The 27,449-nt window shown below is 37.3% G+C and overlaps 2 protein-coding genes and 1 long non-coding RNA gene across 4 annotated transcripts; 2 read left to right on the forward strand and 1 right to left on the reverse strand.

Annotated features, from left to right (window-relative positions):
- The first annotated feature begins 2,335 nt into the window (after positions 1 to 2,335).
- LOC107077620 (uncharacterized) lies at positions 2,336 to 3,106 on the forward strand. The gene is made up of 2 exons (XR_001478621.2): positions 2,336 to 2,567; positions 3,046 to 3,106. It is a non-coding gene; the product is annotated as an uncharacterized lncRNA (long non-coding RNA).
- A 1,233-nt stretch (positions 3,107 to 4,339) lies between these two features.
- On the reverse strand, positions 4,340 to 10,471 carry nenf (neudesin neurotrophic factor). The gene is made up of 4 exons (XM_006625916.3): positions 10,215 to 10,471; positions 9,467 to 9,527; positions 6,835 to 6,938; positions 4,340 to 5,917 (listed from the first exon to the last, which is right to left on the reverse strand). The coding sequence occupies exons 1-4, from the start codon at positions 10,365 to 10,367 to the stop codon at positions 5,741 to 5,743; spliced, it is 495 nt and encodes a 164-aa protein (XP_006625979.1). The 5' UTR covers positions 10,368 to 10,471; the 3' UTR covers positions 4,340 to 5,740.
- Positions 10,472 to 11,458: 987 nt separating this feature from the next.
- Positions 11,459 to 27,175, forward strand: pacc1 (proton activated chloride channel 1). 2 transcript variants are annotated; one of them, XM_006625915.3, is made up of 9 exons: positions 11,459 to 11,721; positions 12,792 to 12,899; positions 13,911 to 13,986; positions 14,377 to 14,592; positions 17,620 to 17,774; positions 20,922 to 21,064; positions 21,790 to 21,934; positions 23,740 to 23,847; positions 24,411 to 27,175. In XM_006625915.3, the coding sequence occupies exons 2-9, from the start codon at positions 12,864 to 12,866 to the stop codon at positions 24,570 to 24,572; spliced, it is 1,041 nt and encodes a 346-aa protein (XP_006625978.1). In that variant the 5' UTR covers positions 11,459 to 11,721; positions 12,792 to 12,863; the 3' UTR covers positions 24,573 to 27,175. The 2 variants fall into 2 exon arrangements, with proteins under 2 accessions (XP_006625978.1, XP_069034783.1); XM_069178682.1 differs by lacking the exons at positions 11,459 to 11,721; positions 12,792 to 12,899 and adding an exon at positions 13,511 to 13,594.
- Positions 27,176 to 27,449: the final 274 nt, after the last annotated feature.

The following is a 27,449-nucleotide window of genomic DNA, read 5'->3' on the forward strand; positions in this document are numbered from 1 at the left end:
ATATATTGATATCTATCTAGGCAGTAACCGGCATTGCACCAGTTGCTCTGGTTAATGTATCTCTGCGACCCTGTACTGGATAAGGGTATTAGAAACTGGAAGGGCGGAATACATGTTATTTTGCTTAAACTCTTTTTAAGAGGAGGAGACATACCTGTGTAAGAAATCCCTGCTGTAAAAGAAATATACTGGAGGTACCAAAAACAATCCTTAAGCATTAGGGGGGAAGGAATGAATCTTATTGAAAGCCCATTTGTTAAAGATCGCCCCCTTTTCAGTAGTGTGGCAAGAGATCTCCACATGAACCGTAACCGTATCTTTCCAGGATAGCAGTGGCAAGAACCTCTCTCGGTCGATTCCGGTTGGCCGGGTACGCTCATTAACCGTCTTCTTAATTACCGGCGTCCCAACTCGGAAAACGACCGAAGCTGCAACCAACTTTATCCCGCTACAAGTCCTCGCTGATTCGTAGTGCTTAACGAAATCTTTATCGCTGAACTGTCCTTTTAGATACTCAAGCTTATTAAACCGTGAAGGTCCGCGAAAAGAACAATCTCTGACTGCCCAGAAACTGCTTTTATTGGGAGCTAAAGTCTTCTGGTGCAGCCAATTTAGTGATTTCCCCGTGAGAATCCGAAGAATGTGGTTCTCCTTAATGAGATGACCCCGCCCCTGGGGAAGTCACCCGTGTTTCCAACCCCTGCTTTGCTACACTATGATATACAGTACAAACACCAAACAGATAGCACCCTAGGAAGTGAACGCAGGGCTTCAGCACTGCATGCTGTTGCACAACCGCACTGCTCACATATACAGTACCTTGTGAAAGTATTCGGCCCCCTTGAACTTTTCAACCTTTTGCCACATTTCAGGCTTCAAACATAAAGATATACATTTTTTATTTTATGTGAAGAATCACCAACAAGTGGGACACAATTGTGAAGTGGAACGAAATCTATTGGATTTTTGAAACTTTTTTAACTAATAAAAAAATGAAAAGTGGGGCGTGTCCCACTTGTTGGTGATTCTTCACATAAAATAAAAAATTTATATCTTTATGTTTGAAGCCTGAAATGTGGCAAAAGGTTGAAAAGTTCAAGGGGGCCGAATACTTTCGCAAGGCACTGTACGTCTCAACAAATCATTACTTTGTGGTTAAGAAAACAAAAAGAACTTACTCTGTGATCAGTGCTTCCCATCTTCTGCGTCCTTGATTTTGCTCCGTTTTGTTTTGGTTTAATCTGACACTTGTTCAAATTTTCTCAGTGCTTTCAGTGACACAACACTAAATAATATCAATTCTGAAAAGTTGGCAACCATTTTATTGTTCATAATATACATAATTGTTACGTCCTGTACAAACGTTGCAACGAACCAATGCGTAGAGCACAATTTTGTTTATAAATGAAGTACAGTATATATGCAATAAGAGGTATTAAAAACAAAAAATGAATATTTGAAACTAGCATTCCTTGAGATTTGAATAACTCAGTGTTTGTTAAAAATGTACAGTAGAATGTGATAATGTGCTAAAACAAAACGTGTGATCGTTTTAAAAGGTACTTCATAACTGTAAGACAATAATCTTTTTTTGTTACTTGATTTCATAACCTCCATAGCCCTCTACTCAAGCTTCTCTTCTCTGTCCTGAGCTATAATTATGGACAAGTGCAATCATTTGTTCTACAATGTCCTCACATCTGAGTTTTGTCATTTTAGCTGGTAAAATTACTCAATGGACTGTTTACCACTAGAAGATGCAACTAGTATTAAAAAAACTATTTACACCTGTACTAATGGATTAATTATATTCTGCCTTTCTTGAGATTTCTACTTGCTTCCCCAAACCCTGAAAGATTAAGTGATTTGTGCAGTGAAGCTATTTTTTCACTTTTACATTTGAAAATGTAACTGGATCACATGTCAGGAATTAGTCACAGCCATGTGCTTCTTCTACTGAATATAGTGCTTAGTTGAAAACTTGAATCTTGAAATCACCAAAATTTTGCACAGGATTTATTATTTCAATAAACAATAAACAAACTTTCTAACCCCAATATTACATAAATGTTTGTTTCCCAACAACTTAAAATACAAGGGGAGAGTTTTCTAAAGATTTTAATAAGTCTACCTAAAACACATATTGTGTTACATATAACATTACAATATGTATGATTCATAATCAGTGCCTATAAAAAGCCAACAATCCTTTAAAAATATTCATTTTTTTGTTGCCTAGAAACAAAATAGAATAGAAATGAAAAGTCTTTATCTACACATCCATTCTAGAATCTTTTAGAAAATTTCAGCAAAAAAGCAGAAACAGGGACCGACGTTCACCTTTCAGCATGACACCAACCTAAAGCACACAGTAGAAAAAGCAACACTGGAGCAGATTAAGAACAAAAAGGTAAATGTCCTTGTGGGGCCCAGTCAGAACCCAAATGTAAATCCAATCAAAAGTTTGTACCATGACTTGAAAACCGTTGTCCATCAACACTCCCCCAGGAGCTTGACAGACTCGAACAGTCCTGTAAAGAACAGCGGTCAATCATCGCCAAATATAGGTATGTACAGTTGGTAGACCCAACAGACTTACAACTATAAGTGCTATCAAAGATGGCTAAACTGAGTATTAACTCAGGGGACTGGAGATGTATACAATTATGGTATTTCAGTTTGGGATTTTAAATATAGTTTTCCCAATTGTAATGGAAAGTTACAGAGAAAAAGTGTTTTATCCTAAAAATGTTGTTTACAGACAGAGCTGTGCTGCAGAAGCAGCTGGATACTTAGAACAAAGTGTGATAGCACCCAACTTGTCAAGGGCACGGGATGTTTTAATAATGTTTATCTCTGCTGCTTGAAGAAGGGAGTATGAGAAACTATTTGAATAACTGCTCTTCTTTGCTTAAAGCAAAAACCCATAAGAAATGGAAAATTACTGCTTTGCCTGTCCTTGAAGTGTTGCATCAGCTTATGAAAAGATATAAAACAAGGGCTCTCCCTGCTTGCTTTTGAATCAGCTTTCACTTCTCTTCACAGATGGGTGATGACTTTTTCCCATATTGCAACATGAATAAAGACCTTACTGAGTGAATGAGAACACCTCTCCTGGTTCTTCTTAGATAAAATTCCACGACACCATTAAAATCTTTTTTCCCCTTAAAAGTGAGGAGTTAAAAGGTTTAAGGGGGGGTAGACTCTGTATATAGTAGATATATGCATACAGTATATCTAAGCATAATAGCACCCAGGGAAACACCAAAGTCAGCTGCTGTTGCAGAATGACTAATTATGATGAACAGCAGATTATCACGGAGGTCAGAAATGAGAGGAGTCTTTCAGCTCCTTGAGGTCTAGTTTTCTATTGTCCTATAACCTGGGTGATGCAGCACAGCGTCAGAGAAATATCCAATGCGATTCAGAAATTTCTCAAATGGCCTTAAAAGTTGTCTCAAATGTTGGAAGACATTCAGTCTTTGACTTTTAAATTTTCAATATTCAGTCTGCTTAACCTATCAGCATTAAAAAGGAGAATGTAACATGACACACCGTGATTTGATCATTTGGTCTATAATCATCTGCTCTGACACTTCTTTGTATATTTCTTAAATTTTGAAACAAATTACAACTAAATACAAACCAAAACTTAGACATAAGGATATTCAATTAAAACAGAATAGTGTCAATATGAAACAAAGGAATAACATAACTTACACTAATTACACTTTTATTTTTTAGTCTTCCTTGGAGATTATGGAGTCTTTAGTTTTAATGACCTTATTGTATTGTTTTCAATTACACATATGGGAAGGTTAAATCATTTGAAACAAAAAAGTTTCACTAATAGGTGTTAGTATTAGCCTGTATTCAATGTAAGAAAGTATGGAATTTACTATGGTTATACCATTGTCAAACTAGTGAACATTATATTTTAGCAGTGAGGACAGACAAATATTGGTTAAGAAATGTTTTAACCTTTTAAAATCCTTCAAACAACTTTCATGCATTACAATAGATTCTTCTGATTCATGTTCAGATGACATTTTTGCAGCATGTAAAGGGCATCTATTACCGTGAAACAAAAGTCTTATTTTCAAAATAAAGGCTGCTTAAATTGAATTAAGCATGACTGGATCATCCGTTTTCCTTGTGACTCGGCAAGAAAATTTTCCAATTTATCAAATTTTAAAAATCTACAATTTGTTCACCTAAAAGTAAACACTGCAAATGAATTGTACTAGCTTTCATATAAGGCATATATCACAGAAATACAACACTACAGGGAAATGATTTGATTAGTAAACTTATTTCTGATAATTACAGTAAGTAACGATTTGTTCCACTTTGTTATTAATTTATTTTCACATAACCACAGAAGGGGTTACAGAATTTCCATAAACAAGACTACAATCATCAGCAAGAGGTAAGATCTTTCACACTAATAAAAACTGAATCCTTAAAAACAGTGAAAAGCCAGTCAGACAGATGGATTAAGGCATCACTGTGCTATGATTTTACATAGAAACTCCTTGATTAACCTTCAGGGCACTAAAGATAATGATACATTCTTGAACAGTAATGTTCAGAGTATGTGCTATTCTTTTACAAAATTCTGCAGCTTTTTACCAATGAAAAAAAACATTGATGCCCCCCCCCCCCCCAAAACTATACTACAAAATCAATTTCTTAGCACAATGGCAGTCATATTTTAACTTTTTTTAACACACTTCTCAAAGCACCTCTAACAAATTACCCCAGTGCAAAAATTAATCGAAGAATAATTAGGACAATGTGAATTTTAATAAATTTTAAAGTAAGAACCATCAGAAGGTCAGATTGTACGGAACCAGAGCAGAAATTAGCTAGGACACACAAACGGGGTTAAAACATCTACTTTTACAATTTAAGCCTTGGGATTTTGATGGCAAAGTAGTCCCAACCCTTAACATCCGATTTGAATGATGGCATGTTCTACAGCACAGTATCCTCTTTCACTATACTGGGCTTAGGTTACATTGGTTTGACATTTTGGAGCATAGGAAACAACACCACTTATTGGTCAATCATGGTAACAACATGGTTTTCTTAGGAAGTCCTCCCCTCTCTATACTTACTGATCAGGTTGCTTACTTTCCTAGAGGTGAAGGGAGACAATGTGTCAATAACTAGTAGTTGTTAATCAGAAACAAGCAATTTAAATAAAATAATAGCATAAGGAAGGTTACAAATTAGAAGGTGCCATTAGGTACATTTTGCTTCCTTGGTTTCCAGTAGATAAACGCTCCAAGGATCTCAACCAGCCACTTCCTGAAAGAACCCAGAGTATCCATTTCAACAACATGGCTGACTAGCACATTCCTGACTCCGACAAATTTTAGTATCTCCTGGGTCTCAGTTCTAAATCACTTCTCCGTAGTTTTACCTTCTCCTATTGCTGGTCCAAAGTTTTGTTTAGCTATTTTTTTAAAGCAACGAAAGAGTGATCCGAAACATTGTGTACACTCAGATATGAATAGACTGGAAAATACTATAAACGATGTAAAGGACAGAGTCTTAAAAAGTAAAATTTGTTCTTAACCTAGCACCATTATGAATAAGAGTCTCCATCAGTGAATGGCGGCACAGCAAAAGTATATTACTAGAAGAGTAACTAGTAGCTAGTCAGGACATGCACAGCAAATAATACAAAAGAATAGAAAAGTGAATAAAAAGAGGTCAACGCCTCTTCTTTTTTTCAAAATTCATCTTTGATCTTGAAATTTGGCTGATCTTCCGGCCTGAAGTCCTTATTTGGGCTGCCATCTTCATTGAGAATGCGTCTGGCTGTGTAGCCCACAATTGGGTACTTAGCTTTGTACACGTCCTGGAAAATGCTTTCAAGTGACTGCAGCTGTTCTTCTGTGAGCCCAGCCTGTCATAATACATAAGACATAAGAAATCATCAGAGTTATTGAAAGAGCTGCAGGTTACAATTCAGAGATCTCTGGGTCCACCTTACTCATTAGGTTGGTAGAAACTAACCGATTCCAAAATCCTATAGAGTGCAAGCTTTTGTTTCTGTGTTAGGAGATGCTGTATTTGTCTATGTTGGTTCTGGCAGGAATTACTTTTGTTAAGGCACAAAAGTGCTCTAAAAACTCAAGTTAATTTCTCCCATAAGCCTGCAAGAGTTGTGCATTAACAATATATTACATTTTAACACAATAAATAATACATAATATGTAATAAATGCATACAAATAAATACATAATACATTGTACAGTATGTTAACTGGAACATACAAATAGATTGAAGCATCATTATTTGAAAAATAAATAACCTTAACAAACTGAGATCTAAGAACTGAAGGGATAGATATTTCTCATCTTTTGCAAATTAGTACTCTCATTTGGCTGTAAAGAATTGAATTGGTTTCGCAAAAAGGGGGGCAACTTAAGGCAATAAAAGGCTTGAAAACTGAAGTTTGCAATTCTGAAATAAGAGATTTATTAGAGAGGAAATGCAACACTATTCTTACATGTGATGCAAAAGCAACCTTATTGCATTGTAAACAATCTTTAGTCCAAGGAAACCTTGTGACTATATTCATATGAAATATTTTCCTGGAACCACACTCTCATTTACATTGATGATTATTTTTATGGTAAATAACACCTAGAAGAAAAACTCTAGCAGGACTTATAGTTTTGGAGGACTTGCAGTGCCTTAGACCATGCCTGAACTGCCGGTTTGGATGAGGGCAAATGAATTGAATTCAATGTGATGTATGTCTCGTATATCTTGCACGAGATTTGTGGGCCTCAACAGATGTCAGATACCAAGACGTACAGTGTCGTAAGTGAGGTCCTCTGGATCAAGAGACATTTTGGCCACAGCTTTTGTGCAGTCCTTCCCAGTCAAGGCATTATAAGGTGCACCTTTTCCATAGAATTCTATAAGAACAAGAAAGTGGAATGCAGGAATTAAACTCTTTATCATGGTAGCAACGATATCTTACTCACCCAACACAACAGTAGGCAAACATTTATACCACATACGGACCTATAAACCAAACCACTTTATAGCTTAAAATTCTTAAGAACCCCAGTGCTAGGGGATTTCTTGACTAAAGAACTAAAGATCCTTGCCGATCCTTCCCACTCTGTCAAACCTCTGCTTACTTTCCTCCCCTCTGGTTAGCGGCTTAGGCGTATCAAGACAAGGACTGCTAGGTTTCATAACACCACCTACCCGGAGGCTGTGAGATCATATGAGCTCACCAAACCAAATACCATGTAACTAGTTATGGCAATAAAGTATTGAACTGGAACCGACTTTCATTCAGGTGGGTGCTGCACCTTGGTGGTGGTGGAGGGGAGTCCCCATTACCTGTAAAGCGCTTTGAGTGGAGTGCACAGAAAAGCGTTATATAAGTGTAAGCAATAATAATAATAATATTATTATTATTTAAGTGAATGGAAACCTTTTTTACATCTTACTGCATGTCATATGCACTCACTCACTGCACTCACATTTTGAGTAGACGTTTTTGTGCAAAATGTGAAAATGCAAATGCTATTCAACTTACTTTTTCTAAAAACTAAAGTGGCCTAATTCATACTGCAGATTTTCTTTGCTGATCAACTAAGAAAACATGAAACATGAGGGTTTCAATTTTTTATACAGTACACAATGAGATGAAAACAAGAGTACATTAAATCCATTAGAACTGGCAACCTACAAGTGGTGGAGAAAGTAATATAAAATTACTACATAATCACTATGTGCAATGAGTGTGACATTTACACATCATGAAATACAGTTTACCCACATCTGGAATTATCTAGGAGCTATAGAGGACCATTCTCCTACAAGAAAAAACAAATGCTGGATAGGTTCAGATCTGGAGACCAAGATCCCCATGACATGGATAATATCAGAGTCATGCTCATCACACACCCTGTCATGTGTGACCACACATGCTCTTTAGATGTGGGCATTGTTATCCCCTCCTGGCAAGTAGAAATGCTGCAAGAAAGGGGGTGAGGATGATCACTCAGTATCGTTAAGACAATTTGTCCTATTACATTACAGATGCACAAAAACATGTTACTGTTGGAACCAGTGCTCAAGGTTGTAGAGTTCTATAGTTTGGTGCCACACATACAGTTACCCGTTTCTTGAGAACATGGTGAAGGATGATTTATCTGACCAGATCAGAAATTTTGCACATTGCCTGTGCTCTTTTCACCACTGGACTCACAAATGTGCATTGCCAAATGTAATGAGCAGTTTTCATGCTGCCACCTGACTATAATATCCTGCTCTGTGGTGAATTGTTTTGATTACTCTGGTTGGTTGCATTCTAGGTAGAAGTCTGTAGTCAACTGATCTTTAGTTTTTTGCTTGTTTTGCCTTGCACTTCCAAAAAAATGTGGATTTCACAGTCCTGGAGCGAGCATTTTTCTACACGACCCTAAGCATACTGGAATATCATTTACTTAATTAATGAGCCACACCTGAATGGAAGCCCTTGCTTTTACAGGACTTGTTGTCCCCAATATACCCAGGTGTTTTCATTTTTTGTCCACTACCTGTGGTAAGTGTCTAAATAGCTTCAAGGAAGCAAAATTTTCCAGGCTTAAGAAAAATAAATGTTGCATGACTTTTTAGAAGTAGTCTTCTTTAGAAGAGTAGCATAGGGATCCCTACTTGGGACCAGTGATTTTCTAAAATTACATCAAATATTTGTATTCTGTCATAGTCCATTGAATTATTCACGTTTGCAAAGGATACAAAACTAGCAGGACATGAAACTGCTGAGAAGCAATATTGAAATTTTCACAACTTTCAAAAGAAACACTGAGCTTTAACTGACTTCCTAAGAAAAATGTATTGATATTTTCCAGTTCTAGGCAATGTGGTTATTCGTAATTAAACCTAATAAAAGGCAAATCAAATACAATGACATATGGTTAAAAGTGTAGACTTTATTTAGACATTATGTTACAATTGTGCAATAGACTGATAACACCTAACTTACAATATTACTATGCAATTTGGCTACCATATTTTAACAAGATATTGGTCTTTTTGTAATCAGTTCAAATAAAAACTAATCATTGTACTTACTGACTCACACTGTTCTGAATCCTTTAATCTTGAACACAGAAGACTATAAATTGGATTGTATTCAGAGTCTTCAAAAGCAGTGGCAAGGTCAATCCAATAGTTTTTCAGAAACAGAAGAAGATGCAAATGAAAACTTCACGTGAATGCTCATAAAACTGAGAACAGGAGGCACTGTTTTAAACAGAGGGTTGTATGTACAAAAAAGGTCTAAAACATACTTAGAAATGAATTAAATTGAGTTTCTTGGATACTTGAAATACTAGCAGCCAAAGAACAAAATACGTCAAATGGCTTATTTCCATTTGTAACTTTCCTTATGAAAAATGAATGTAGAATATTTTTAATTTACCTTTTCCTGTAGAAACATCAAACACCACTCCTTTCACTGCCATGTAAATAGGATGGTCTTCCTGTAAAAAGAACACTAGTCCTTCAGTGGGCTGGGTGTTATATAGGCCAACTATTCCAAATAAAACTGAATACATCTTGCAAGTGTCTTTCTTAAAATATGCAACAAAGTTTAGCAACCAGTCTAAGCCATCTTACTTCTGTTGCAACACAAACCACAGGTTATACTGGAAAGTTATTAACGTAGCTCTCCTTTTCATTAAATTGAACTGACCTCTTTCAAACAATGTTTCCTGTTAAGATTTCTGATACATTTCCTTTACCAGGAAACACGGATATCATTTAAGCAGACATAAAGTAAATTAGTAGTCATTTCATTATTTCTAAGATTTCTTAGATGTGTAATACTTTTAAATTTGTTGTTAAAATAAGTAACCTGTGTTTCTGAAAATCTGTTATTACGTTGTATTAAACTATGTTCTGTTCTAAAGATTCTCGCAGTCCAATGCTAAAATACTGCCTTTTCCTAAGTAGCGTGAAACTGCTTTTTGTTCATTAGCAGAGAATAATGATTTAACAAGTTAACTGATCAAACATAATCCCAACTCACATACTTTTTTCATTTTGTAGTTCCGTATACCTAACACAAAAACAACACCTTACTGCATACCATGCCCAAGCCATGAGTGTCTGTATGTCTTTGAAAATACAGTACGTGCTGCAACAAGCACTAACTCACTGCAACTTACCTGTTGTCCATTGTATTTTGCCAAGTCTTCGTCTGTGAATAACCTAACTGGCTTGGTCTCTGCAGGTTTGTGTTTCAACTTTAAATCTTCCGAGAAGCCCCAATTTACAATCGCTAAAAAAATAAAAATTAGGCACATATGGACAGCCGGCATTTTCTCAAGATATTAAAGCTTCAAGTTAAAAAGCAGCAGCAATACTTCCGTCTCCTATACAGCCATCTGGCGCAGCTGTTGTTGTAGTAGTAATAGTAGTAGCAAGCTATTCAATGGGAACTCTGGGAAATGTAGTCAAACTGGTAACCTTCATAAGAAATGTGCTCGAAATGGATGGAGGGAGTTGTAAAGGAGTGTATAAGAGAAAACCTTACATTCATATTTTACGTTCTATTGGAAAGAAGTAAAACAGAGTCACAAGAAAAAGTAAAAATGAATTCTGTTCAACATGAGGAAGGAGCATAATATAGTCCAGAAAAATAATCTAGAAAACCAAAGATTATTTTCAACAAAACATACGATGTTTTGTCTCGTTTTTTCTCTAGCTTTGTATTTTCATGCCATTATTTTCCGTGTTTTGCCGTGTGAATCTACGTTAAATGAGACACTATTAATATATAATGCAATGAATTATCATTATAATAATGCAAATTATAAATAAAACTTTCAAAATATAATTCACAATACTTGTGGTGTATTTGGTAACTCTTAAAGTGTTAAGTATATATGTTCACTTTAAGTAACTGATATTTTTTTAAAATTAGAACACTCCTAAATCTTCTTCATGAACAGTTTGCGATACATACTGTATTCATATATAGTTTATGCTGTATATGCAATTGCTTTATTTTTCCCTAAAAGTGATTATTTCTTTACTTTAAAAATACAATAAACATTCAGAGAAGATATTAACATATGAACTACAGAAGAACATTGCATTTTTTAAGAAAATTATAAAACTATACCCAGTTTTTGACATGACTAGATTTCCAGTGAAGAGTGGAAATTACAGTAAATAGCCGGTGATGTAGTTGATGTCCAAGGCTATTTCTGGGCGATATATCCCCCTGCAGCACTGAGGTAGAAGTAGGCACAGTGACTGAGCACAGTCCCACTTATTCTTCCACAGGGCCCCCCGAACGCAAAGGAGAGAATCTCTGCTTTACTGCAGTACTGGCCGATCTGTTTGCGGCTTGCCCTTTCTCGTTTTGTCCGCTCAGATACCGCAAGCACCTACATAAGAGCTCATTAAGAACTCCAGTGTATCTAGTTCTTTACACCATGGTTTAGGATATGATATTGTACTTGAATTGAATACATCTAACAACTCTATAAATTGGCTTCATTACTCTGCTCTCCTCCCCACTGATCGCTGATGTGTGGTGAGCGTTCTGGCGCGCTATGGCTGCCGTCGCATCATCCAGGTGGGGCTGCACATTGGTGGTGTTGGAGGGGAGTCCCCATTGCCTGTAAAGCGCTTTGAGTGGAGTGTCCAGAAAAGCGCTATATAAATGTAAGCATTTATTATTATTATTATTATTATTATTATTATTATTATTATTATTATAACTCTGGAGGTGGAGTGCACACGGAGCCAGTGCTAGAAAATTTTCTATTTTCATGAGGCTGAAGTGCGATCCGAGCTTTTAAAAGGTAAACAGCAAGTACAGTCAGGCTACTTAAATCACATTTTCAATGTTTACTTTTCTGTGTATCAATAGTCGGTAGCATTGCATTGTTTTTATTAAACATTTATTTTTCTATTATTTGTTTGTGTGGAGAGAGGGATAAACACCTGTAGTTTGCTTATTTTCTTGTTACAATTTTCCGTACACCAGGTACAGAAGTTTATAGCATTTGACACTGTGTTTAATAAAACCATCTAATAATGTGAAAGCAAAATAAATAGCATGAAATGCGTAACAACTTTCGATAAAGGATTGCCCTATTAAGGACTGTTTTAGTCATATTAAGTGAATCAAGTGTGTAACCGTTTTAAACACTTACTTGAATGTTTCTAATCTCGTAAGTGATTTAAGCTTGCTTTAGGTACAGACCTAGGTCTTCAAAAAAGCCTTCTTTTCAGAAATACTCCGTTGATCCATATCATTAAAACTAACGATTGTTCTGTAGTCATAAGGGCATCCCATGCATGCATGTAGGCAAACATACCTGGCATCCTCAGCTTATATAGCATGTGAAAAATTGTCTTAATCATATTCACGCTATCACTTCTCTTCAAAAGCCTCGATACCAGCATCTGAGTGGAAATGGAAGCTATCAAAACTTTAACCAACTTTAAACACATTGATATCTTGAATTGCCATCGCTTATAACGACAGCTGCAATCTTTCTGCATCTATACTGTAGGTTTCTAAAGTGGCGCCCCCTGTGGATTGATGTATGTCCCTGCAGCTGTTCAGATTTAATTCATTGAGAACAACATTTCCCATATACCCGGGAAGTTAACGTTTCCTGTATAGTATATTCTTCTCATTCTGTGCAATTAAACAGTGCTCAGTTGTAGCTGATCAGTGAAAATAACTATGATAAACTTTGTATTTTGTTTTTGTGGTTGGGTAGGGTTTTATACCCAGTTTTGCTAACGACGGTGTTGTAAGCTCTTCGGAGCTGAAGCTGATATATGCTGATACGATGATGAGGACGGAAACCTTCAGATCTTACCAAGAGGTACAGTGAATTCTTGTTTTTTTGTAACAGATTGAATTTGTATGTCATGTATAGTAAGGTATATTATATATCTATATCTTCCTATCACCGAAAAGATCAATTTGGAGTTCGGTTGTACAGTATGTGTCCCTTCATGTCTAAAGTTTTTGAATTTTGAATTGACATGCAATTAATATTAATTTAAGTTGGAAGGAAGTTCTCTAATAAGATCTTAAAGAACTACCTGTTGCCTGATAAAAGCTTTTATTCTTTTAGCGAGTTGATTGTTTTCTGTACGTGTTGAACTACAGTTGTTACACGACCCGCAGTTGTATTAGTGTCAATAAATTAATGACAGAAAATAATCAGTCCCCAAAACTGATGTAAGTTTCAGGTTTATTAAAAGTATTAGTGACTCCAGGCAAATTACGCACTTCATCAACACGTTTTGCAAAATAGCTCCGAAACGAAGAGTAGTCTTTCTGTGAAATGTTGAAAGCTTCAGAAAAAGCGCAGTTTCTGTACGAACCTGTACTCTCTGAAAATGATAGGCTTTTGGTTGGGTCCTGTGTCCTAACTTGTCTGAAGGGCCATACCCAAACCCTAAATTGAATCATACAATACAGGAAACTCTCCATTTTGCATTTGAGTTTAGCTCTACCTAAATACACGCACCTAAGTGAATGACAGTGAAAATTGCAGACGAACGTTTGCAGGTACAGCAAAAGATTCTTTATTGTTTAAACAAACTACACTGTTCCACGGTGTTTGAAAAACCTAAGAATCGCATCCCAATAAAGTACTGTACCTGGAAACAAAGTGAACAGCTGGCATTCTTATTTTTGTGTGATGCTGGTTGACAAACACGTGGTACTTCGTTTTTTAATCATAATACTTACAGATTGCTAAAACAACCTTCTCTTCCTGAAAGCTTCGCAATGGAAATTTGCACTGCTTCTGTAGGAATTCGTGAGTATTATACAGTGTAGTTTACACTGTAAAATTCATACCTGTAGTTTTCTTTTCTTTTAGTTTAACGATGAGGTTGAACAGGATCAGAATTTGGAAAACACAGAAGCAGAAGATGTCAACGATGGAATTTTACCAGGTAGAATGACAATGAAATAATTGTAATTACTACAGGCTATGAAACTAGACCTAATTCCTCTGCAGCATAACAGCACAAAGACTACTATTATAGAGCATGATTTACTGGTAAATAGAATTGTTTCTGGAATATCAAGTAGGTAATTAAACCTGGTTTTAAGCGGTAACTAACAAGAACTAAAACTAGTCTGAAATTATTAAGATGAATTGTGAAAAATATAAAAGTTGCATTTTATTAGGATCCGTTAAGAGTTTTGAACATTAAACTCATATTTTAGAATATGCAGTATTTGAAACCATTAAAGATACTGCTTCCAGAAGAGAAAACAGCATTAAAATGGGGTGAGTGCTAATCCCTCAGTTGTATCTAATGTTTTTTTTTGTCTGGTAGATGTGGATGATGGGACTGGTAGCAAAAACCCTTCCATGGGGTTCAGCAGGACCTGCCTGAAGAATGTGTTCTCTGTTATTCTCATCCTCATCTACCTGCTGCTCATGGCTGTGGCTGTATTTCTGGCTTACCAGACCATCACTGACTTCCAGGACAAGCTGAAACACCCTGTGATGTCTGTCACGTATAAAGAGGTGGACAGCTTTGAGGCTCCAGGTGAGTCAGGTTGCTCATTAAATGTACAGAAGATGGTGAGAAAAAAATATTTCTTTATCTGCATACAGTACTGGGTGATATGCACAGTTTGCTTGGTTTATTGAAAGCCTCATACATATATAAATAAACCTATAACTTGTTCCTTTACATATATATACTGAATACATATTGTTCTTCCAAAGAAAGTTGCTGCTTATACAGTAACTGCAACAAATTCACCAAGGTGTCATTGGCATTTTATTGACTGGACATGACAGAGGTATATAATGCTGATTAACATTTATTATCAACAGGGCGTCTACTATAAATGTCACAGGCTAGTAGTTTGTATGGCTACCGCTGGAAGCAACACAAGCTGTACATCTGTAGTGCATCCTTTGCAACAGGCTGTAAATGCTTTTCTGTGTCACACTCTCATTTAGCAAAAGAGCCATTGTCACACCAGCAGCATGAGAACATGAACCCACAGGAAGGGCAGCAAGTGAGGTCTCAGGATTTGATCAATGTATAAATGGAGTTTTGTAGTGACAAAACGCTCCTGCTCAGTCGCACTCCCCATTGAAAAGTTTAGTTTCCGAGATATTTAACTTAATTGTAACCTAATATATAGGTTACAATACATTAATTTACTGTTCACAAAATCTACAAGACCACTGAGCTATCAGTGTAGATGTTGCATATGTGGCACTCCCAGCTTGCTCCTTGCACTTGAATTATGTCTCACAAGAACATCCCATGACCACACCAGAAGGCCAGTCTTCCATTATTTATGAGAGATGGCTATTACACTGACTGATTGTATTATACATTATAACAAAGTGCTTTACAGGTAATGGGAACTCTCCTCCACCACAAATGTACCCACCTGGATGATGTGATAGCAGCCAAAGTGTGCAAGTACGCTCACTACAAATCAGCTTTCAGTCGGGAGGAGAACAGAGTAATGAAGCTAACTCATAGAATGGGATTATTAGGAAGCCGTGATTAGTAATGGCCAGAGGGAAATTGGGCCAGGATACTGGGGTAACACCCCAACTCTTTTCAAGAAATTGTTACGATCCCTTTCTCCCGGCAACGGAAGAGGAAGAAGAAGGCGTAGCCTTACTTCATCAGTCTACCTATCAGTTTACTTATTCACCACCACACCCCCGTCTCATCCTGTACTTAAACACCTGTCTTTTCCTACCTCCTCGCTCAGTATTGGTTTTCCTTTCGAGCTTCCTAGTTGCGCTACTCCTTCTTCTGCTTTGTGTCTTTCTTGGTTCTCGGATTATGGTTTTTCCCCCTTTGACGACGGTTTTTTGGATCACGGCTTGACTTCGGTACTCACTCTGTTTTGGATCTCTGGCTTCCCCTGGACTCTCGGATTGCTCTATCGTCTACAGTTTCTGATCACGGTTTGGCTTCGGTAACTCGTTCCCTGTTTGGATCTCGGGCTTCCCCTGGACTCTTGGCTCGTTTCTTCGACTACAGCTTTCTTTGGATCACGGCTAGGCTTTATCAGCTCCTGCAAGTGGGTTCATTCACTGGTTTCGGTTTCTCTTACCGAATCCCTAACAGAAATACCCTGGCATTTTTAATGACCACAAAGAGGCCCTTGGTTTTATGTCTCTTCCAAAGGACAGCACCTTTCTAGGGTATAGTGTCCCCAGCACTATACTGGGGCATTACGACCCACACAGACCACAGGCTGAACACCCCCTACTGGTCCCACTTCCAACAGCAACCTTAGATTTTCCCAGTAGGTCTCCCATCCGGGTACTGACCAGGCTCACACCTACGTAGCTTCAGTGGGTTGCCAGTTGTGAGTTGCAGGTTGATATAAATACGGATTATAATGTGTGTGTACATACACTGTACAACATACAGTGTTTGGAAACAAGTACAGGTAATTCCACAATTAAGCTAAAAAGAAAGAAGAAAAGACAGCATTTTGCCTATGGACTTTTCATCGTGTGAAGATTTCTAACAGATATACAGTACACGCTTACACGCCCTAGTGATCTTTACTTTGTACTTTAACCACAATCTGTCATTGTTCTTATGCCAAACAATGGATTTTGAACTCGCATAAACTTTTCCCAATCACAAACATGACATTAGATAAACATGTTGTTGCAAAGCCTCAGTTGAACAACTCATTATTTTTCAGTTACGTTTACCATTTATAAGACTTTTAAACAGTATAACCTAATTGTAGCAATATTGGTGGAACCTATAATATGTGTTTTATTTCCCCACAGGTCTTTCTACTGGTGAGAGAGCACAAGGGTTTGTGTGTGTTTTAGAGTTTTACCTGTTATACATTAGCTGTTCCCAAGACAATGTTCAAGTAAAGAAAGCTAATTTTACAGAGTGATATCATTATTATGGGAATAACCCTGCTTGAAATACTAGGTTGAAAGCCTGAAGTACAGTATGTTGCTGAGTTGAACGAGAAGGTTGGAGAGTATCCAGACTCGCAGGGCAGCTTATCTACTCCAAAGGCCGCTCGTCAGCTGACAGTCATGCTGCTCTTTCTGTCCATAAATGCTCTGCTTTGTGAGCTGGGACACAAAACTGCCCCCATGCAATTGGATCTAGTCTAAATGAAATGGTAAGGGAGTGTAGAGAATGACCTTGCATTTTAGCTCCTTTATTTTTTCCAAGACGCCCGGGTCTTCACTTTCAGCTGCTTTTTTTTAGGTTTAATTTACATTTAAAAAAAATCTTAAGTTTCAGCTCTTCGTGCTGGTGTTCTGTCATTTGTTTCCTTAACTGCATCAGCTGACCCAAAAAACATTTTGAATTTTTATTTGTTAGCATTTTTTTGTTGTTTTTGTTGTTTTTGCTGACACAGGGTTTTGTTGTAATGTGGAAAATTTATCTTCCATAAAGACTAAATGCTTGCCAAGCGCACTGAAAAGCATTAAAAAAGCCGGCATTGTTTGAATGAATGACATAAGGTTTTTTGTTACTGTTGTTAAGTTTAATTAAAATTGTGTCCCTACAGTATGTATTACACATGAACTAATTTATGTTTCCCAGGAATTGCTCTTTACCCTGGAAAGGCTCAACTTCTGAGCTGTAAGCACTATTTCCATGACCACATGCCCCCTCTGGTTAAACCAGGACAACCTGGAGAAGTGGACTGTGTCAAGGATCACATTAACTACACAGACCCCTTCACTAATAACACCATGGTAAGGAACCAGGAATATAAGTACTGTACAACTGGGCTTGTATGGGACATAATTCCCAACCACATTGACTACAATTCTGTGACATATGATATATTATAGAATTCAGCTGTTCAGCAGTCTTTGTAAAGCTTAACAAAATGTTTTGTGTTCCATAAAAAGCTTTGGAACAAGTCCTTTTATGAAACCCATGGAAGAAAAATATCACTTTTGTATACAAAATGAAGTGTTGTTTCACTGTTTGAAAGCCTGTTATGTTTTGAAATTCTTGTAACATTGTTTAAAATCCAATCACCATGTTGATTTGTTGTTTCAGTATGCAGTGGGCTCAAGTATTATTGGCACCCTTGATAAAGCTGAACAGAAAAAGCTGCATAAAATAAATCACACAGATAATCTGCATTTTCTGTGCAAAAATTGGAAAAATACAGAGTTTTAGTCTAATACAATTATTTCAAACCAAATGTTTTTAAATGAGTACCTTTTTTTTCTCAAAAACATAGGTGTCAAAATTATTGGAACCCCTGTGTCTAGTGCTAGTTTTTTTTAAAGAAAATCAAACAAAATAAAATCTGCAATGAACGTCTGCTTATTTAAGTACAATTCAGTCCTAAATAATCTTATTTTGAATTTTCTCTTTCACAAGAGTGTAAAAAACAGGTAACACACGTGGAAACCTTTACTCATCCATTTCATCACCATGGGGAAAGGTAATGGAGGACATCAGTTGAAAGTACATAAAAAGTTACATACCCTGTATACCACTTAGCACTACTAGGACATTAATCACAAAGTGGTTAACTTACCAGGAAAAGGTTGCAAGTGCATCTTGTCCTCACACACAGTGAGGAAGATAGTGAGAAAAAGAATCCAAGGCTCACAGTTGGGGAACTGCATTGTCTGGTTGCATCTTGGGATCTCCAGATTTCCAAATCAACAATTAGAAGGCACATCCATGCCAACGGGTTGCCAGAAGAAAGCCCTTACTAACAAATTGAAGCAGCTGGAGTTTATCAAACACTATTGTGACTTTGATTAGAACCAGCTATGGTCAGTTGAGACCAGAATTGAACTCTTCGGCCACTCCTACCATCAGTACGTGTGGTATCAGAAGTTACAAAGAACAGAACCTAATACTCACTCTGAAAGGTGGCAGTGGTTGATGTTGTGTAGCTGTTTTGCTGCCACTGGCCCTGTTTATTGTCAGTGGCATCATGAATTCTACCAAGTATCAGAACAATCTGACCAAAAACGTGCCAGAAGTTGTGACTTGGTCACAGGTGAACCTTTCAGCATGACAATGACTCTGAACACACCTCAAAATTAAAAGAGAAATGGTTGACTTAATACAAAATCTACATTTTACAATGGCTGTTCCAGTGTCTGGACATAAACGTGATTGAAAACCTGTTGTCTGAATTGAGAGGGCGTAGACCTAAGGATATCAAAGATCTGGAAAATGTCTGCATAGATGAATATACCAAGTTCCTTCCCAGTGTGTTCTCCAACCTTATTACACATTATAGGGAAAGGCCTTGTGCTGTTAAATAGCATTACTCATTTGAAAACATTTGTTTTAAAATAAAATGCCTGTAGTTTTCCCATTTTTTGCAGCATAAAATATATCTGGTTATCGTTGCTATATATTTTATTTTTTTATTTTGCCAATAATTTACTCCACTGTATTGCCTCTAAAAAGAATGAGTGACAGAGTCAGAACAGTAATTGTTGCTTAAAGGTAGATAATTTATATTTAGGATCATGGGGTATAAGTGGATATTAAATAGAAATAAGTAAATGCATGGCACTGCTTATGGTAACCTGAAATCACTGGGTTGAACATATTGATTTGTTCTAATATGGTCAAATACTGTATGTACTGTACATGGTGTTACTCACAAAATATGCATTACATTGTCCTTGTCCATATGAACTTCATGAGCATGAATACAAAATTGCTTGGCTGCAAAGCAATAGTAACAGTTTTGGCCTTGCTGTACAAAATGTGTGAAGGCCATGGTACTTAGAGTGATTGTTCAAGCCCTGTTTTTCTTATTGTTAGTTGGGGAGTTATTTTTTATCATCTTTAAGTCGGGTGTATTTTTAGTTCTCAGAAAGTTCTCACAAATGTGAAGAATAATTTGTGCTTGTGAGGTTCATATTTACATTAAGATGTTACATACAGTAGCTCTCTAAAGATAAAGAATTGTGTTATGGTTGTAGATCAGTGCAATTTTAGAGTGGAATCTGCTGTTCCCATGGAACCTTAGCTGTAGCACATACATTACTGATTACAATATCTTTCTTGTTCATGTTCAGAACACAGAACTTCTGTGTACACTTACAATTACAATGGTACTTTCATAGGTTTCTAAAAACTGTACTAGAACTTTACTGCATTTTGTCAGTATTACTTATTTTAGTATGAACTGTATATCTATATAATCCTTTCCAAAGGAAATGTGCAGTGTTTCAGACTACAATACGTGATCTATACAACAGGTTCAGCCAGTACAGCCAGGGCCCAAGGATCAGCTAAGTGAGCAGTAATGTACAGCTTCAGCAGTATTTAAAGTGCCCTTATCAGGAACTTCTTTCACTCAGTGGGTCAAAAGTATTCTATTAATAATGGAGAATGCTCCGTAGAACTAACCCTCTAGTATTATTCAAATCACTGTACTAAAGTGATTAGAACTAGCTTTGTAGCATATGGATATGAATAAAATGTACTACTTCCAAGAATGTGCACACAGCAGTGTCACAAATGAGTTGTATGTTTCTTCCAGAAATTGTACCATGGGCATACCTTTTTTTAACTTGATTATAGACTGAAGTTATACTCATCAGCCCAGATAATACAGTGGTATTATCATTTGGTCACCTCCTTATGGGCATTTCTGCTGCTTAGTCTGCTCTGTCTTGAGTACTACATATCCAAGCTCTTAAGTTTAGTTAATAGCAAAGTGGGAATTAGGAATTGGTTTGGCTGGTGAGTGTAGGAGCTGTTAACTGGTCTGAGCTGACGTATTCTTGAATAAACAGTAAGAGGTGAATAAAAGATATGGTGCTCCGTATGGCTGTTACAGATGTTAATAGGTTAAACACTGAGATTTTAACATTCTTCTTAACCCTGTCCTTCTGCCTCTACAGAAACATGCTCTGGTTGTTCAAGGGCCAACAGACGTCAGAAAGAAGGAGCTGATTTTTCTGCAGTTCAGCCAAAACGAAACCGAACAAGATTTCAGTGCCATTAGCTACCTGCTCTTTTACTCCTTTAAAGAATTTAAAGGAAGGTAAAAACTGGGGACAGGTAGAAGGTTTGGGGAGGCAATGGGGAAAAAGGACCTGTTCAGTTTCCACTGAACCAGTTGGGCAGTAGGCAGCTGTGTGGCAACAGTAGCGGAGCCAAAAGGAAACACTTGCCAACGTGTAAAACAATGGCTTTGGTTATTAACTGTGGTCAAGGATTTCATTTACTTTAAGCTCTGCTTGAGGTCAGGAGCACTTCAACAGAGTTTTCACAGCCAGTTCACAAGAAGAGACACAATGTCCTGGTAGAAATATTCACTACAATATTCTGAAGGGGGGGGGTTGAAATGTTCATTCAGAGGAAGCATTGAGCACGTCCAGTTGTAGTCTGGACTGTGTGATTAAATTGACTGTAACTGCAATTTTCCTAAGGGATGTTGCACAACCTTTATGTTTTATGACATTTGGCTGACAACTTTGAGCTTGCTGCACATGAGAACTGTTTGGCCCCAGCAGGATATGCAAGCTTTGATGTAAGGCTCACCATGTGTAAGATGGCTCTGGAGTGCACAGTGTCCTGAGGTGATCAAAGGTGGTTCACAATTGGCCATTACAAACTAAGAGGGAACAAAGGAAAATGATTATTTTTTGTACTGTTTTCTTGTGATAGTGAGGTTTTTTTTTGCCTGGAAATACACAGCATGTAGACTTTACTGCGTGGCTTAACCGTCACCTTGAATCTAAGCTGACAGGCCTCTTCTCCCTTCAGCCAGAACAAAGCCCAGTTCATGAAAGACTGTGAAAAGTCCTATTCTGTGTGGACCTTCTCAGGGGGTTTCCGCACATGGGTGAAGATGTCCTTGGTGCAGACGTCTGAGAAAGACGGTAGCAAGTCGGTGGAGTTCAGGCAGGAGGTAAGAACCTTGAACCAGTGCTCTTGTGATCCATTCTCTGAAGCTGTGGATCGGAATCCGTACTGCAGCCTGCCCTTTAGTTCTCAAAATCTGTTCATGTACCCCTTATCAAAAATCATTGAAGTAGGCCAGCTCTCATTATCTAACCATGAAAGAGAATGAAAGGGATAACACTTTATATTTAAGAATGCGTGACAAATTATGCTTTTTTTTCTACTGGCTCTGTGACTTTTCTGCTGTTGCTTTTGCTCAATGATTGAGAAAGAAGGAAGTTTTTTGAAGTAGCCTCACGCTTGTCACCTCTCGCATTTAAGAGGTTTCTGGCCTTTGTTTTGATGTGTAAGAGTGATGAAAATTATAGCTCACAAGCAGTTAGTCGCAAGTGGCACAAGAGTCTGCAGTCTTCTTCAGTTGTGGAAACTATGCTAATTGAGCACAATTTCATACAGAGATGATTTCACTAAAGTTAGCTTTAAAACTTGAAAATAATCTTGTTTGCGTAGTGCAGCAATTGTAACGAATGCATAATGTTAATAAATACAAAGGTTTGGTGAAACAAAGTAGGAGTATTTACATGCCTGTGCTTAATTTGTGATTTACCTTCACAAGCCCAGGTTAAGAACCATTGCCTTAAAGAATAGCTTCTTCCTGAAAGCGTTGTTTTCACCGTATTGTGTTTAGAATTATTGCTGGAGAAGAATCTACCGTACATAAGATCATTTTTTTGTATTTGCAGCCTTTTCTATTTTTTTACCTACTCCAACTAAGATAAGAATCTCAGTCTGGCCCAGAGGCTGCAACCTCTAACTGAACCTTCCTTTCAGTTAAAGGAGATGCGCATACTGTAGGGACATGTCACTGTACATCCTCCGTATTAGGCAAAGATGTATTTTTTTGGTGACCTGGCTCCCTTGAACTCTGAACATTTGCATTGTCAAAAGCGACAATGTTGTAATTTAAACTCTTTCCTGTTTTGGTTTTTCACTAATCCAACAGTGATGCAGAATCTAGGATGTCTCTTTAAGTAGCGGGACCCCAGCAAATGTATTTTGTATAGAGAACCATAATTTAAAAAATAGTAACCTGCACTCTCCTGCAGTTGTGTAAGATTTCTGTTTAGCCTTTGCCACAGGATATATAGCATTTGAAACAATTTTCCATTCTGTGCTACCCACAGATACAAGGATTATACAGTAAATATTTTTTTCTCATAAGTGTAATAAGGCAAAGCGTGATTCCCTATAAATTGGACTGATTTTACAGTCAAGAGGTCTTAAGCATTGTAGTGGTTTTATTAGGACAGCCCTTTCCTGCAAAATCAATATAACAGCTGTGCTTAGAGTAGATCGTATGGCTCCACACCACTTTCAGAGTCATAATAACCTTAATCTGATTTCTGAATTATCCTTGTATCTCAGACATCTCCAAGGTAACTTCTCACTTACCATGTCCAGAAATCCCTTATATTGATTTAACAGTGGGATGTGTGAACTGAAATTTTTATTAATAGTAGAAGCTGAGCTCAGTCAACACAATTAATTTCTGATGGTGCACTGCTTCTTTTCAGTATAGTAATTTATTTAAACGTTGCTTTTTTTGATGTTGTGACAGTGGACAATTGTGTAAGCCTCCATAGTTCTGTAAATTACCTCCGTAGTATGTAGCATTAATAAAATGGGATCCTATCCTTATCGCATCCTAGAGTTGTATAAACTTCATTTTTCTCTTAAAATACGGGGGTGGGGGGATACTATGCAATCCACTGTTCGTATTCCTCTGAGAATCTTTGAATTGTTCCTATCCAGTCCAGCGTTGTGAAGTACTACGATAAGAGGCTGGAATCCGAAAAAACCAATCAGCTCTTTTTTGTTGTGTTTGAGTGGAGGGACCCCTTCATTCAGCAAGTCCGGGACGTAAGTCGAGTTCAGATACAGTATATCTTTAATTTTCGTGTAAAAACAAATATTCAGTGCATAGACTAAAAATGTGCCAATATGTTTTCTTTGCACTTCATTACAGGGTACCTAACTATATGGAGATCATACTATATCTTAGCACTCTTCACACAATAGAGAAGCATTAAATGTATTTTATAATAATGAGTGAGATTTTTACAGTGTGCTTAAAATTACAGGTTAAAGAAACTACACATTTAAATTGGTCAAATCAGTCTCTGCACTTAATATAGAAAAGATTCATGGGGATTTTATTATCCTTTTTATTGCTTTACTGTAACTAGAGGCTAGATATAAAAATTAATTTTACATGGAAATACTTAAACCCCGATACCTCGTTTTATGTGTATAAGGCAATTGCTGGATGTTAATTATGTGTTGTGTGAAGAGTTCCTAAATTTATGGGAGCATTCAAGCCTTCTTCTCTCAGCACCAAGTTTTAGTGCAGTTTCACTTGACTTTCACCTGCTCCACTGGCAAGTCTGTTTTTTCTCAAAGAGCCTTTATCTGTCATCCCAAAGATCATCACGGCCAATCCCTGGAACACCATTGCCATTCTGTGCGGAGTCTTCCTGGCCCTGTTCAAGGCCGCCGACTTTGCCAAGCTCAGCGTGAAGTGGATGATCAAAATCCGCAAGCGCCAGCTGAAGCGCAAGGCCAGGGAACTGAACCAGGTTGGCTGAGGGGCCGAAGAGCCACGGGCACTTCCCTTCCCCGCTGCATCTCTCTGAGCCGTTATTTTCTCCGAAAAAACCGAGGTGGGGAAGTAGTCAACTTCGGTTCGCACAGCCGGAACGACATGCCGCTCACCCGCAAGATGGGACGGGATAGGAGGACACCAGCCTGTGCGAACGCTCGATAATAAATTCTCACGATCTAGACTTATCTGGGAATGTGAACACAAAAACGGTCACTTTTTGGAGCTCTTTATTCAGAAATGTGTAGTCAAGCTCTTTCTTGAAAGATGGTAGATTCAGTCTCCAAAATTGGGCAAGGCAAATAGTCCCATACTAGTCTTCAGAAAAATCACTGTGTGCAGTTACTGTGACTGTCTGGGACCTCCGCTGTTTCCTCTGCAGGTGTTAATGCCAGAGGAATAAACTCGCCAACCTCCCCCAACATAGTGTAAAACAGTCCAGGTACACGTTTTGTCTTATCAGTGTGCCCCCATTTGGCTTCTGTTTCATAGTCAGAAAGACAAAAAGGTTAGACAGCATTTTGTTTGGTTTTCCATGCTGGCCTATTTCCAGGCTTGTCTCACCCATGGAATAAAAAACAGGAATTAAAATTTAACTGTCAATATAGGTGACTTGTCTGTCATCTTTTCGAATACCATATGTATACATATTGTAACGCAACGGGGGCTCAGGCGGGTGCCCTTGCCGCATTAGGTCGGCCCCATCCCGACTGAGGCTCGCACCCGGGACTCCCGCGTCTCTCTGCAGCGACCCAGCCCCGTGAGCTAAAGAGAGATCTCTCTTCAGCCCAGTAGCTGTAGTCCTGCTATCACAGGGAAGGACAGTGACATCACCTGCTCTGGTACGCCGGCTCTTACACAGTGCCTGTCGGCCGTAAGCGTTACAATATAGAGTAAATATTACGAAGCTTCACGTCGGCTTTAAATGTTAAAAAACACAATCACGTTGGATGCAGTTTAAGTGGATCAAAAATAATTAGAGGAGGTATTGACTGAAAGGACTGAAACTGGTTTCAATTTCATAAGCGCAGCAGCTATTATCTAAGGGGGAAATGTAATTAAGTAGCAGACATGGCTGTAAATAGCACGGACATCTTTCACTAGTTCTCACTAAGTTTTCACTAGGCTGGAGTATGAAGATAGTGGATATCTAAAATACTGCTGACTAGCTTTAGTAGTACTAATTCTATATCCAGCTGATTAGCAACAGGAAGACACTTGTTTTGAAATGACGCTTTGTTTCCTTAGGTTTGCAGTGCATCTAGTTGTGAATAATTTGCATCTCACAAGGTTTTACATTTCCCTGTGTGCTAATCAGTGTTTTTTGCATTTTATGCACAGTATAATGTACTGAACATGCACTAATCTTTTAAAAGTGAGATAACCTTTAGTTTGGATCCTATGTCTTGAACGCCTGATAAGAAAACTATAATATTCTATCATTTTTATTTTTGTAAGCGTGATGATTTATTTAGGCTTTATAGAAGCAAGCCGTAAATAGGCAAATACTGTATGTTAAAGATTAAGTGGTATGAATAGCATTTTTTCCTCATAGGTTGAAGTTGACCGGAAAGCCAGAATTATACAGTAGATAACATTGTACTGAAATTGCAGCAATAACCCATCTGAAACTCATGTGTTAATGGAACCAAAGTGGCATGAGATCACATAGAAGGTTTTCAGGAAGATAATTGTTTAAGTTTTTAGTAAATGAAAAGTGCAGTAAGCAGCTTGTCTGTTAGTGGCAGCATCAGTGATATAATTTCCCTGCATCAAGTAAAATCCACCCAAGCCACTCAATTGCTTTTCAAGTTATTGTTTTTTTTTTTGCCATGGCTCATTATCAGTATCTTTACAGCACATTCTGAAATTGTATCAACAAAGGATGCAAATAAAGCATCCTAAAGTAAGTCAGACATGTACTGTAACAGTGGATCTGTACTGATCGATATGATTTGGGACCGTACCACCTCACTGCAAAAGTAATGTTTTTTTTTCCCCATTTGTTTTAATTGGATCAAGATTAACTGTTCAGAAAATCTGCAAACTCATTTTTTTACTCATTTTACTCGTCTAAGGTTGCTTTCAAACAAGTATAAACTGTAAACATTTCTTCTTTGACATTTTGTATCATCAGAATATTATATTCAAAACTATTTTTTTAACAAAAGGTTTGTCATCTGCAGCTGTCCTGTTGATTTTAATCTGATCTGTATTTGCATACAGTGCACAAACATTTGTCCTTTTTTGAAACATATTGGTCGTGTTATTTTGTCTTTACTGATGTTTTATGTGAACCACTGACTAAACTTTTTTTTCTCCAATTTTTGTATGAAAAAACATCTATTGAGCTAATGACTAGGTTAACACTGTAGGAATTTAAAGAAGGAAGTCTATACAAAAAAGATCTAAAAAAATATTTCTAGCTGGTTTTGTTTAATCCTAGGAATTTCAACAGATCATTTGCCCATTCATGAAAAGGGAACATTTACTCTAAGCTGGGACATACTTGAATTCATAGATTATAGTAATAAAAGATTTTGAATAATGGACATCTACTAAGGTTTTTCAATAAATAATTTAACATTCTTTGATGTCATTGAGTGTTATTGTTCCGCTAAGTGTGTGCGTTGCAGGGTCTGAATGACTTGAAAAAATTATTGAAAAGCATTCTTTCATTTATTGCCTTGTCTTGTTTATGCAAACTTTCCAAATGTTGAGAAAACTTTTTTACCCATGCACCCATGCAAACTTTCTTTTATCTGTGCACAAGCTTTGAAAGTATCTTTTCTGAGGTAATGATGATACCTTCCTTATCTTATACAGATGATAAATAGTACAAACACTCTGCCAAGATAAGGAT

This window comes from Lepisosteus oculatus, chromosome 2 (assembly GCF_040954835.1).
Source record: "Lepisosteus oculatus isolate fLepOcu1 chromosome 2, fLepOcu1.hap2, whole genome shotgun sequence".
Classification (NCBI taxonomy): domain Eukaryota; kingdom Metazoa; phylum Chordata; class Actinopteri; order Semionotiformes; family Lepisosteidae; genus Lepisosteus; species Lepisosteus oculatus.

Coding starts and splice junctions, on each gene's coding strand:
- nenf (XM_006625916.3), bottom strand. CDS start 10,367: ATGCCGGCTGTCCATATGTGCCTAATTTTTATTTTTTTAGCGATTGTA. Junction 6,939..9,466: donor TGATGTTTCTACAGGAAAAG/GTAAATTAAAAA, acceptor TTGTTCTTATAG/AATTCTATGGAAAAGGTGCA. Junction 5,918..6,834: donor AGGACCTCACTTACGACACT/GTACGTCTTGGT, acceptor GTATTATGACAG/GCTGGGCTCACAGAAGAACA.
- pacc1 (XM_006625915.3), top strand. CDS start 12,864: ATGATGAGGACGGAAACCTTCAGATCTTACCAAGAG. Junction 12,900..13,910: donor CCTTCAGATCTTACCAAGAG/GTACAGTGAATT, acceptor CTTTTCTTTTAG/TTTAACGATGAGGTTGAACA. Junction 21,935..23,739: donor CGGTGGAGTTCAGGCAGGAG/GTAAGAACCTTG, acceptor GTTCCTATCCAG/TCCAGCGTTGTGAAGTACTA.